Here is a 13,552-nt window from a genome sequence, read left to right on the forward strand (position 1 = left end):
TTACTCAAGTAAAAGTGAAAAAGTACAGGCTCTGAATTGTACTCAAAGTAAGAAAGTAAAAGGAGCTATTTCTACCAGCTTTTTTCTGTGGAAAGCTATCTGGACCTGCTATCTTGATATAATAAGATTAAATAATATTACATGAGAATACAAAGATTATTCCAATCTAAATTTGAATCAGCTTGAATGTGTCATGTAGGACACAAGCTGTGAAAGGGAATTTCAAAACAACTCTATTTTCTGTTGCCTACATAGCAGAGGGTCACTGCGCCTCCACACCGAAACACAAAGTAATAAATACATTAATGTTCCTTTCAGGCTAAAAAAAGAAGTGCTTAAACAAAATGTATTTTCAAAAATCCAATCATCTGTATGGCTCATTTGTCTGGATTTTAAGTCACAGGGTCAATTTGACCCTGAACAAAAGAGGTGTCTCATGTTAACTTATAAAGATCACTCCATAGGAAAAAAAAACAATTATGTCATGTACATGCTCACTGAACTGAGCGGCAAAGAACACCACTGCACTAAATATTGATTGAAATGGTCAGTAATGAAGTTAATAATCAGACCCAAATAATATTTATTGGAAATTTTTGATTTCTGACACTTTTGGATAAATAAAACTGGCCTTAGGTCAAAGTGACTCAGCAACTCATTACTGAGAATTTATTGAGAAACGAACATAAGGTTAAACGACCTGAAAATGTAAATTAACAAACTGTAAAAATAAAATAAAGCCGACGGATTGTTTTAAACCAGCCGGCTACATCACGGGGAATAAGCACACGAAGAAGACCCACTTCCGCCATAAAAGTCACATGACTTCCGGTTTAGAACAACAACTTCCTGTGGAGGTCCGCAATAGAGTTGAGGTATGGCGGCCTCCTTTTGCCTGCAGCCAGGTAGTCTTGAATTAAACGGCATAACTGTTTCAAAAAGCCGTCGATCTCCTCCACCTTGACAGCCTGGTGGAAAACCCTTGAGATCACAAACCCACAGATGGAACCCTGTAGTCTCTCTCCAGTGTGGCACAGCCCAGATTTTCAGATTAACAGAGGAACCCTGCTCTTTGGAACATGGGAACACAAAGTAATCACACATCTCCATCACCGCTTTCAAGATGTCAGCTACAAACGTGTTTTAAAAAATAGGCAACGGAAATTTTCTTTACTACCAACAATTAAAGAACTACTCTTAATAACCCTTTATAACCACCTACATTTGTAAAAGAGAATTCAATTCTTTGTACAACAAACAAAAAAATTATTTCTAAACTGTATAAATTAATTTCAGTCACAGACTCAACATGTTTACCCATCTCCAAATGGGAAAAAGACTTCCCACTGTTTTTAGATCCTGATTATTGGACACAGATTTGTAAAAATACATTTTCAATGACAAAAAATAGCAATTTACAACTCATTCAATACAAAATCTTGCACAGACCCGATATCAAACAGCACATCTTGAATTAAATGGGTTTCATAGTTTTGTACTCAGTGTACTCAAAACACTACAAACAATTATTTTCACACATTACGGCTCTCCTCACCTGTCCAAAATTTTTGTCTTGGAAGTCACACAAAAACTTTCCTCTGTCTTGGTCTGCAGAATCCCATACAAAATCTCCTCAATTCAATTCAATTTGATTTATATAGCGCCAAATCACAACAAACAGTCGTCTCAAGGTGCTTTGTATTGTGGGTAAAGACCCTACAATAATACAGAGAAAACCCAACAGTCAAAACGACCCCCAATGAGCAGCACTTGGTGACAGTGGGAAGGAAAAACTCCCTTTAACAGGAAGAAACCTCCATCAGAACCAGGCTCAGGGAGGGGGGGGTCATCTGCTGAGGGGGGGCTGAGGGGAGAGAGAAAAGACATGCTGTTGAAGAGAGCCAGAGATTAATATCAATTAATGATTAAAAGCAAAGCGGAGTATAAACAAAGTAAATAAGGTGAATGAAAAGAAACAGTGCATCATGGGAACCCCCCCAGCAGACTAGGCCTATAGCAGCATAACTAAGGGAGGGCTCAGGGTCACCTGATCCAGCCCTAACTATAAGCTTGATCATAAAGGAAAGTTTGAAGCCTAATCCAACACACCTCAATCAAATGGCTGAATTACCTCCTCAGTATGCAGTCACGTTCTCCAGAGTCCTGCTAATGACTTCTATATTTGACTCAGGGACACATCTAAAACCTGCAGGACACCGGACCTTGAAGCCTGGATTTAAGGATCCCTGCCTTAGGGTGTGACATGGTTTGAAGTATACTTGGATGCCACATGAGGGATGACAATGTTGTTCTGCTTGTCATGATTTTTCTCCCTAGTTTGAATTTGACCTTCCCTCCTGTGCATTTTGGCTGATTTGATGAAAGCCCAGGTGGGATAACGTTTTGAGGGCTTTCCGTGTGTTCCTTTAGTTTCCCTTCTGCCTCACAGGGAACGCTTTCTGCCCGGTGTTGCAGGGTCCTGATCAGTTTGTGTTCCAGTGGGCTTCCTGTAGACTTCAATGTTGAGGCTACGTCCATCCTTTACAGCCTACAGCAGTGATTTCCAAAGTGTGGGCCAGAGCCCCCTGGTGGTCATCAAAGCTACTGCAGGTGGGTTACAGTAATAACAGAAATTCAGTTTGAAATTCCTCCCAAATATGTAGTTACATATTTATATTCATTCATTTATATAAAAAGTTAAAACTGTTAATAGGAGGTGGTTAGTTTGTGATATTACTCATTACACTGACCTAAATTTACTTGGTTACACATTTACAGCCAACAGGCTGTTGCTCATGTTTTTTTTTAAATACAATGTTCAAGGAAATCAATTACCTTCTGCTGTATTTTGCTTAAAGTGAAAATTTAAGATCATGTCAGCCCCGTGGGACTTACTGGTTTTTAAGTGGGCTGCAGCACTCTTGTCTGTGGGATTGAAACTCTCTTGGAGCCTCAAACTGCCACTAAAGGAACTGCAGCCCCCCCCCCCCCCCCCCCCGATTTTTGTCACTCCCATGTTGGTTTATTCTTCCTGCCAGAGGTTCCCACTTATACAATACTGAGTTAAATAGATCAAGGCTAAACTGGTGAGGTTGCCAGATCCATCATTATGGTTCTCCAAATATGTCACGGGAGAAGAACCTTCTCCTTTCTGCCTCATGTTCAGACAGATGTCGAAAAGAAGCCATTAGATCAAAATGAATAGCGAATTACACAAAGTGCCGTTTTTATTGAAGATTGACACTCACACAGGTACACAAAGAAGTATTTACAGAATATATCACAAATGTATGAATGTGTTAATATGTAAGGTCAGTATGTGCTTTAGATTTTGTTGATGCTGGCAGACGGTAGGGTGGATTTGTCCAAGTCATCAAAGTAAGGGTGGGTCATAGCCTCGCGAGCAGAGATGCGTTTGGGGGGATTGTAAGCCAACATTTTCTGGAGAAACAAGACAAGAAAAAGAGCTTCATGTTTAGAAATAATAAGTGATTTAAACCTATTAAATAGGTCATACAAAATTATACAGTTTATTGGTTCAAAAGAAAAAAAAAAAAAAAAAAAAAAAGGTTGAATCTAAAAAAGATCAATCTAAAATCTAAAGGGTTATACTGCGAGTTATACTTTTACTTAAATTTTCCAGGGAAAACAATACCAAAGCTACTTTTGTGCTTACATTTGACTTATGCTGCGTCATTGAATATACTGCTCTATCATTCCTATTGCACTAAAATGCCCTCCGCACCTTGTTTCAGTAGATTCACACTTCACATCAGCTCTTTGGAAAAGGAGGATGGAAAATGTTGTTTACTTAGTGACCCCAACTCCAGCGCACATTTTCTTGAAATAATGTGATATAATGTCGAGGCTGAAACAGAGTGTGGAAAAACCACTTCCACAGGAATTAAGAGGGTAAGAAGCAGCAAGGTGCTGCTCATCGGTGCACTTGATTAACTGAGCACCTCTTTAAGGGCAGAATTTCTGGCAGTTTGCTGGACTGCAGCATTCAGGTGTGTTTTAGCACAATGCTAAGAAAAGGAAGCAACTGTTACTGTCTGTGAGTCTGCGAAGGGTCATAAGGCTATTTCCAAAGAATATGAAGTCCTTCCAGTGAGGACGACATTCAAAGACAGCTGCCAATCAAATTTACCTGCAGAGTCAACCAAGAACTCTTCATATGTAAAAGTATTCTAGTTAAACATGAGGCCAAATCTGAGTCAAGAGAACAATGATTTGAAGCACCCGAGCAAATCTACAACACAATGGCTGAATAGAAAAGAATCAGGGTGTTGCAGTGGTCCAAAGTCCAGAGCTCAGCCTGACTGAAACGCTGTGGCAGGACAGCTGCAAGCAAATCTCAATGAACTGAAGCAATGTTATAAAGAGTGGGTCAAAATTCCTCTGAGAGTCATACAGAAAATCCTTCCTTTGAGTATTTTAAGTTATTGCTGCTAAAGGTGACACAGAGTATATGTTTAGTTTTCCACACACTGCTGCTGCAGTTTGTTCAATAAATAATGACATGGTGTACTGTGTCATGTTTTGTAATTCATCTAATTTTTAGATCTGGTAAGGATCAGCTGATTCTTTAAATTATGTCCTGATATATAAAACCTATAAACTGGAAGAGGGTCTAATTTGTTTTTCACATGATTGTGGATCATATTTAAAAGCCATATTTGTTGAACAACTGTGAAATACCCAATAAGATACTTTCTATGATTTTTCCTGGGATAAAAACATCACCATCATGCAGAATGTAACCATGACTCCATGACGCCACCCTCGTCCTTACCGCCAGTAGATCTACGCCATTCTTATCCAGGTTTTTCACCATAGACGGGAGGTTGCCAGACTTCCATTTAGGAAAAGTGTTTTTGTAGTCTGGTAGGCTCTCCACATCAGGCCACATGTCATTGTTTGGGGTTCCCAGAGTCCTGTAAAGAAGAGAAATACAACAAAGTAATAAGACTCAAGGATGTAAATTCATTTATGTTTGTTTTCATGTGGGACAAAGTTAAAACACTGGACGGTACGTTTGGATTCAGTTTTATTCATATAGCACCAAAATCACAACAACAGTCGCCTCAAGGTGCTTAAATTTGCAGCTTTGGGCAGTGAAACCTAAACTGGACATAAACGGTTTGAAGGTTTACGTTCTTCCTTTTGTGGTTCGCTGGTGAGTCGATACATTGAAGGTATTTAGCTCCAAATTGGTAACCACCCCCAGACTTGAGTATCTCCACCACCATGATTTCCTGTGAGCTTGATACACTCTGAACAGGACCTAGTGAGAATTTATTTATTTAAAGACTTTTTGAGAACTCTGAGTTTGAGAAATCTTTGAGTGATCAGTTTAAGAATCAAAGGAACGAAGCATTTTTTTGTAAAGCTACATGTGTGAACCTCTGATTCACAGGTTGTGTTGCTCCTCTCTGCCCCTCAGAACAGAGCACACAGAAGAACAATGACTTTAGTCTCTGGAGCTTGAAAAAAGGCAACTGGACTTGTTTAAGTTTCTTGAACTTGATGACATTAAAGTCTTTTTGGTGTGTCTACCTGAAGATCCTGAAGAGCTGGTCTATTTCAGAGTCTCCATGGAATAAAGGCTTCTTAGTAGCAAGTTCAGCAAAGATTGTCCCAGTGCTCCAAACATCAACGGGGGTGGAATATCGGGGTGAACCCAGCAGAACCTCTGGAGCCCGGTACCAAAGAGTGACAACCTAGGAACACAGGTCAGCGATCAATTAACTGTATATGTACAGTGATGGTCTAAACCAGAGGTTCTCAAACTAAATAGGATTTACCAAATTCTGAGCTGTGGGGCATGAACTGTTTTGGCTTCTGAAGTTGGACATAAAACATTTGAGAACCACTGATTTGAACCCAAGATTTCTTTGTAAGGATTCTCACCTCATGGGTGTAGACCCTGACGGGAACACCGAAGGCCCGAGCCAAACCAAAGTCTGCCAGTTTGATGACTCCCTTGTTGTCAATCAGCAGATTCTGGGGTTTCAGGTCACGATGGAGGACTCGGCGACAGTGACAGAAGTAAATGCCCTCCAATATCTGGTAAAGGTAGCTCTAAACAGTGTTGAAGGATGGGGAAAGAACACATGTTCAGAGGAGTCAAACTGAGCAACCACAATGAAACATCACAAACTCATTTTAAGAACAGAGACTTCCAAACTGGAGCCCCCTTTGACCCCCCCCCCTCCAATAAAGTCCAAGGTCACTATAGAAGTTTAACAGATGGTGATAAAAGATGTTTGCCATTGTATGAGTGGTATGGTAATGATATCATCATCATCATCATATACAGTTTGTTGCAAAAAATAAATAACAATAACAAAAAGGAGAACAGTTCAAAGTGTATTACAGTGAACCCTCGTTATAACATGCTTCACCACTCGTGGCCTCGCTGTTTCACTGACTTTTTTAGTGCAGTTTTTTATGCTTTTTTTTTTTTCTTTTTTCCTTTAACAGTGTATGAACGTGCATCGTGTTCTGCGTCCTGATTGGCTATCAATCAATCTCCTCCGTCCCTCGTCTCTGTCCAGCACAGAATGTGTTCGGCTTGAAAACAGGTTTTGATCTTTGGTTTCATTCTATAGAACTGTATAATAATTATAAAAAATAAAGCTGACTACTTCGCGGATTTCGCCTATCGCGGGTTATTTTTGGAACGTAACCCCTGCGATAAACGAGGGTTCACTGTACATGAAACTGCAAATAGCGATGAATAATACGCCCCCCCCCCCCCCCCCCCCCCCCCCCCCCCCCCCCCCCCATTTTATGAGACTGTGTATAGGGGAAATAAAAGTGTTCAACACTTATATTAATGTACAAGGAAGAGAAACAGTGATACAAGGAGCGCATTGAGGAGCATTTCAACAGCGCTGACTCCTGATGCATGTGGCAAGGCATCAAAGACAGCACCGGCTACAACAGCACCCACACCAGCTGCACCCGCTCCATCCTCCCAATGACCTGAACCGCTTCTTTGCCAGCTTTGATTTTGCTGACAATCTACAAAACATGGAGGCACAGCAGGGACCCTCACCACTGCTGCTGAGCCCCCAGGAGGTGAGACGGACCCTGCAGCACATCAACCCCAAAAACTGCTACTGGACCTGATGCAGTTCCAGGATGGGTTCTGAAGCACTGCGCAGGTGAGCTGACAGCAGTGCTCATAGACCTGTTTAACATCTCCCTGCAGCAGGCCTCCATCCCCACGTGCCCAAAGTCAACAACAATCATCCCAAACCACCAGTCACACATTTAAGGATAGAAAGACGTTACCATAAACCATCTAAAACAGCCTGTACAGTTCTGTGAAAAAAATTCTCTGGACAGATTAAACCAAGATGAACTTGTACACAAATGATGGGAAGAGAAAAGTATGGAGAAAGGCATAGCTCATGAGCTGAAGCATCCGTTCATGCAGGCAATGTTTTGGCACAGTCGTCGATTGCTGCATCCTTTGTCCAGTATTATCCTTCTTCTGCACATGTCCAAACCGTCTCACGTTTGGCTCTCTAACTTTCAAACCATGGCCCAAGCCACTCAACCTATGCTGTCCCTCTGTTACTCTGATTTTTAATCCTGTCTATTCTGGTCATTCCTAGTGAAAAATCAGCACTTTCAACTCTGAGCTCAGCTCGGTCTTTTTGTTAGTGACACCATCTCTAAGCCATTCATCACAGAAGCTAACAGTGACTGTGAGGAGGACGCGTAGCCCTAAGCAGAAGCCCCCGGTACACATCCAACCCATTCACGTCTCAAATAGTTTTTCCACACTAGGCAACACACAAACTGGTTATTGACAACGCTGTTTTTTAAAAAGGTGATGCTAGAGTCACCAGCAACCATTGTTGATTGCCTTCCAGCGGCTAGAGCAGGGGACATAGAAGGAAATCTGAAATCTAAGGCCAAATGTAGATTTCATAAAATAATAATTCACGTTGGCAGTAATGACAGTTGGAGCTCATTAAAATTAATATTGACTCGGTGTGTAACTTTGCAAAAACAATGTCGGACTCTGTAGTTTTCTCTGGGCCCCTCCCCAATCAGACCAGGAGCGACATGTTTAGCCGCATGTTCTCCTTCAATCGCTGGCTGTCTGAGTGGTGTCCAAAAAATGACGTGGGCTTCATAGATAATTGGCAGAGTTTCTGGGGGAAACCTGGTCTTGTTAGGAGAGACGGCATCCATCCCACTTTGGATGGAGCAGCTCTCATTTCTAGAAATCTGGCCAAATTTATTAACCCTCCTAAAACCTGACTACCCAGGGTTGAGACCAGGAAGCAGAGTTGCAGTCTTACACGCCTCTCTGCAGCTTCTCTCCTCCTGCCATCCCCCCAAAACCCCATCCCCATAGAGTCGGTGCCTGCTCCCAGACCACCAAAAACCAAAGCTAAAATAATAATTTAAGGATAGAAAATCACAAAGAAAGAATAATATAGCATCCTCAATTCCACCAAAGAGTAAAACAGTTAAATGTAGATTATTAAACATTAGGTCTCTCTCTTCCAAGCTGTTGGTAAATGATTTAATAATTGATCAACATATTGATTTATTCTGCCTTACAGAAACATGAATATGTAAGTTTAAATTAATCAACACCTGAGTCATATTATGAGAAGGAGGAGCGGCAATCTTCCACTCCAGCTTATCAACCAACCGAAAACCCAGACAGTTTTAATTCATTTGAAACCGTCTCTTAGGTTTTTGAGTTTCCCAGTTAATGTGTACAATGCTGTTTTATTTGTTATTATCTATCGTCCACCTGGTCCTTACTCAGAGTTTCTGTCTGATTTCTCAGACTTTTTATCTGATTTAGTGCTCAGTTCAGATAAAATCATTATAGTGGGTGATTTTAACATCCATGTAGATGCTGAGAATGACAGCCTCAACACTGCATTTAATCTATTGTTAGATTCAATTGGCTTCTCAAAATGTAAAGGAGCCCACCCACCACTTTGATCATACTGGATCTTGTCCTGACCCTTGGCCCTAACATTGTTATAGAAAAATGGCCTGATACTTTTATTAGGTCTAAAATTGTTAGTTATTTTTGAAGTTTTACGACACAACCTGAAGCACAACTCCAGAGAAACACCCTTCTTTCCCTGCATTTCTGGCTACTTCCTCCAAGTTTGTACAAAGAAGTGAAAAAAAAAACTAGAGGGAGAAATTTGTTTGCACCTTAAAAAACTGACCACAGCAAAGAGTGGGACCAGGAGGGAAAAAAGTCCCAACATTTTATGTTTCTGTCGGCCGGCACCGCACGTAAAACAGTGGGACACGACCGAAAGCTAATTAACACACGCACCTGCACAGGTATAAACACCGGCAACATCGGCCACTTATGTAGGTTGTGTTGTAGTTCTACAAAGACCCAGCACTGAAGTCTGAACCAGGCGTAAGCTGGAGGAGGAGGCTGGGGGAGAGGGCTTTACTGATCAGGATGCAGAAAATGGATGGTTTGATGTTTGAGTTGTTAATATTTTAGATTTAAACTTTTATTGAGATGCGTGTCATGAACTGTAGAATAAAGGGCATGGTTCATAATGCGCGGTACAACGCGCCACACTTTTAAGTTGCAATTTATTAATTTTTCAAATGTTATTTTCTCATATTCAACAATGCATAAACATAGTTTGCAGTAGCACATTTTCATATCTTTAACATCAATTTAGTTTAAGTTTTTTCTTTGTCGTCTGTTTGGTGTGTAACGTGCAGTGTTCACAATGCACGACACGTGGTGCCGCAGTTAAGCAGCATTTAAAGTGCAATTCATTATAGAAGAATACGATTAATGGTGTCACGTCTTTGTTTAGACCGTTTTTGATATTGTCCATTAAAACATTTGATATCTAAGTGTTTCTTAGTTGATAGTCGACTTTTTGTCGCCAGGAACATCCCGAGTAGCTGACAGAAAATCTTTGCCAAATCAAACATCCCTCTACTGTAGGAAACCCAGTGCTTGATCACCCGGTGCTGCGATGGGCTGAAAGTTTCACTGGTTTACTCTCAGAACTGTTCGGCAGTGCCACAATTAGCAAACAGGCGCGGCTATTAGCACTAGCAAGTGGTCATCCCATAGCCAGGGGGGGCTATGCACTGCATCAGGGCACTTACAAATAGTGTCACTAGTGTTACTGTTTGTATTGTTCTAATCTCTACTGTCCCTGTAACTCTGAAAATGTATTGATCATTTTTAAGTACTATCAAGCTTGAAACTTTAGTATTGTAACAACCATACTCATAAAAGTTAAAACAACTCATCAAAAATCTGATGTTTGCTCCAGGAATGACTTGAAAAACTGGGATAGCTGCTTGGCTGAATTACCAGACAAAAAGAGTAAATAGCCATAAATCAAAAAGTGAGGCCAGAATTTCAAACTGAATCGCTGGTGTTACTTTGAGAATTTGACATCTTCTGATACTTTAATCCATCTTGAATTCAAAAGGTTCAAGTTCAAGCACCTACTGCACTGCTGAATTAATGAAATACTAACCTTGACCAACATCGGATCCATGTACTGACCGGAGGGGATGGAGTCCAAGTACTTCTTCAGGTCCATGGACAGGAACTCAAAGATGAGGTAGAGACGAGAATCCTGCATCAGAACATCCAGGAGTCTGGTACATGTACACATGCATACATACACACATAAGTTCATACATATTCTCATAGGCTGTAACTGAGCAGAATGAAGCATTAGGTAATGTGTTCATTCTTTGGCCTCTTCCAGCACCCTGCACAAGGAAATATGCAACAAAACCAATATGGAAACTGTTGATCCTGGAGAACTTTGGTGTGTTAACTTGTGTACTGCAAGTAATTTAAATAACTTCATCTATTTGCCATTTGCTATTACAACAATTACCAAGTGGGCGTGGTTATTAGCACCTTACAAGTTAGTTGGGGTTTGAATCCAGGACCAACTTGCTGTGACGCAACAGCGCTAACACCACACCACCATGTTGCACATGTCAAACTGTATCGATATAAATAGCACTGTGTAATCCTACTTCTCATTTAAAAATACAAACTAGTTTCCACAGTTTTTGACACACCATAAAATGGCAAGAAAGACAGAATGCAATTACTTGTAAGTCAAGCTTACATGCAACTGAAAACATTTAAAATTTTCAACACTCTAATGTGAGCATGTTGATTATGAGGGGTATGTCTCATGATAGAAAAACTGGAGTTACATACGATTAACCTGTCCAATACATCCATAAACTCTAGCATACCATTCTGAATTAAAATACAGTTATGTGCGGCAACTTTTTAACTACCAGTGGTGTTACTCTTTTATTTTACTGGGATGTCATGCATCCATTTTACAAGTTATTGCAAAAACTGTATGTTATAAACTTAAAATCCCATCAGTCTTTAACCAAACAGAATTTGTAACACCGAGCGTACCGTACAACGTTGGGATGTTTCAGCTCCTGGAGCAGAGAAACTTCTCTGACAGCTGTGCTGGGAACCCCCTCCTCCTCACTCTCCAGACGGATCTTCTTCATAGCCACAATTTGCCCTGTGGCCTTGTGCTTGCCTTTATACACAACCCCATATGTACCTGGGGGTAAAAATGCAGGTGTACATACTGAAACCAACAGGAGTGGCAGCTAATGTTCAGTCAGTTTATGGTGCATCATTTTGTGTCAAGTTAAAGTTACCAAAGTAATTCTTGTCATATGAAAAGAGCTTTACAGACATAACATTGTTGAGCAAACAGAAATGAAAATATGCTCATAGTATAACTTTGCTACATACATAATGTAACTGGGACAATTTTAAAGCAACAGAACTTGTAGAATGTAATTTGACTCATTTAGATGAACCACACATTAACACTAACCTTCTCCAATCTTCTCTATTTTCAAGTAGTCTTCCATTATGGCCTGAAAGAAGAAGAAAAAAAGCTGTAATGTAATTTCAACAACTACCAATGCCTTGCAGTTGCTTTTTCTTATTTCCCATTAGCTTATTTACTTGCCCTTTAGTTTAGTAATAACATTACGTTAGAGCGACTATTTTATTTAAAAGTTAAAGATACAACAAAGCTGTTAGTATCTAGCACTGACTTGCATAGACATAATTCAAATTGACAAATCATCTCAAGTTAATCCAACCAATTACAGCAATCTAGAAAATATTTCAAACTCCGAACGGGAAGCAACGTGAAGCTACAGGTTGTCTGTAACTAAAGACAGTAAGGACGACTCCACGAACTTTTTTTATTGACGAGGAAGAGAGGATGACTAAACGTTAGCTTACCCAGGCTAAACCATCAAGGGCACCTTCTTATCAATGCCATAATAACTGCTAACGCACTTTCTGTCGTTCCTTATTGGTCTACATGAGCTAACGAATCGTTAAAACCAGATTTCAACTGTATAAAAATAAGAATAATAATTACCTGAGTATGCCTCGTTTTTGTTTGTGTTGACTTTATTTTAACTGTATGTACACTCCACGCAAAGACCGCCGCTAGAATGCTACCAGACTCTTGAAATAACCGCAGTAAAGCAGCAGTTCAAAACACTCCAATGAGATCACGGGATGAATTTCAAAACAGCCAATAATAGCAAAGGAAGACTGTCACGTGAGAAGCGCGGGCGACAACCCGCCGACGTATTTGGGAGTATTCACTGGCGCTGGGATATTTAAGTGTTAGCCACTTCTAAGATCCCAAAGAGTTTTTCCCCACCGCCAAAAAATAAAAAATAAAATAAAAATAAAAAGTAAAGGAACACAAATCAGATCTCAATGGGAAAAAAACTCATGCTGGATATATATTAGCCTAGTGACAAACTGCCAAAAACTGCTTTAGTTTTTGGGGTATGTCAAAATTTGGGGGGCTCTGTCACTAGCCTATACTGGTACTGGGTAATGTGTGAGGAATGAAAGGATGCCACATCATTTAATGGAAATGAAAATTATCAACCTACAGGGCTGAATTCAGACACCTCTTGGAAATCAAAATGAAAAAAATGATGCGGCAGCTAGGCCATTTATCAATTTTATCATCATCGCAGCAGCTCAGAATGGTACTCAGTGCTGGTCCCCACTCCTTGTGTGCATGCCTGACAACACTGGGACAGGCTCCTAATGACAGCTAGTGTCATGGGGATTTCCTCCCAGATCTGGACCAGGACATCACTGAGCTCCACTGACATAAGTGCTTACTATCTAACATTCACATTCCAGCGATTGCATCGGAGAGTAACTTGGGGTTCAGTATCTTTGGCACGCAGACTGGAGCAGCCAGGAATCAAACCACCAACCTTCCAATTAGTAGGTGACCCGCCCTACGTCCTGAGCCACAGCCACCCCTTTGTGTTTGTCTATTGTCTAGAATTTTTTTTTTAATAAATCACACATAGCATACAGGGCATGTACTGTACATAGTGCACTGTGCCTCACTTAAAAATACAAAGTACCAAGAGAGCAGCCGACACTGCTTGAAACACTTATTTGATGTTTAATGGAATACAAAACAACCAGAACTGAGTCGTTTTCTTGCCT

The 13,552-nt window shown here is 40.5% G+C and overlaps 1 protein-coding gene across 1 annotated transcript; it reads right to left on the reverse strand.

Moving 5' to 3' along the window:
* Positions 1-3,209: 3,209 nt before the first annotated feature.
* On the reverse strand, positions 3,210-12,567 carry LOC115777529 (cyclin-dependent kinase 1). The gene is made up of 8 exons (XM_030725456.1): positions 12,444-12,567; positions 11,883-11,925; positions 11,444-11,600; positions 10,524-10,647; positions 5,914-6,084; positions 5,560-5,723; positions 4,796-4,937; positions 3,210-3,441 (listed from the first exon to the last, which is right to left on the reverse strand). The coding sequence occupies exons 2-8, from the start codon at positions 11,917-11,919 to the stop codon at positions 3,325-3,327; spliced, it is 912 nt and encodes a 303-aa protein (XP_030581316.1). The 5' UTR covers positions 11,920-11,925; positions 12,444-12,567; the 3' UTR covers positions 3,210-3,324.
* Positions 12,568-13,552: the final 985 nt, after the last annotated feature.

This window comes from Archocentrus centrarchus, unplaced genomic scaffold (assembly GCF_007364275.1).
Source record: "Archocentrus centrarchus isolate MPI-CPG fArcCen1 unplaced genomic scaffold, fArcCen1 scaffold_55_ctg1, whole genome shotgun sequence".
NCBI lineage: Eukaryota > Metazoa > Chordata > Actinopteri > Cichliformes > Cichlidae > Archocentrus > Archocentrus centrarchus.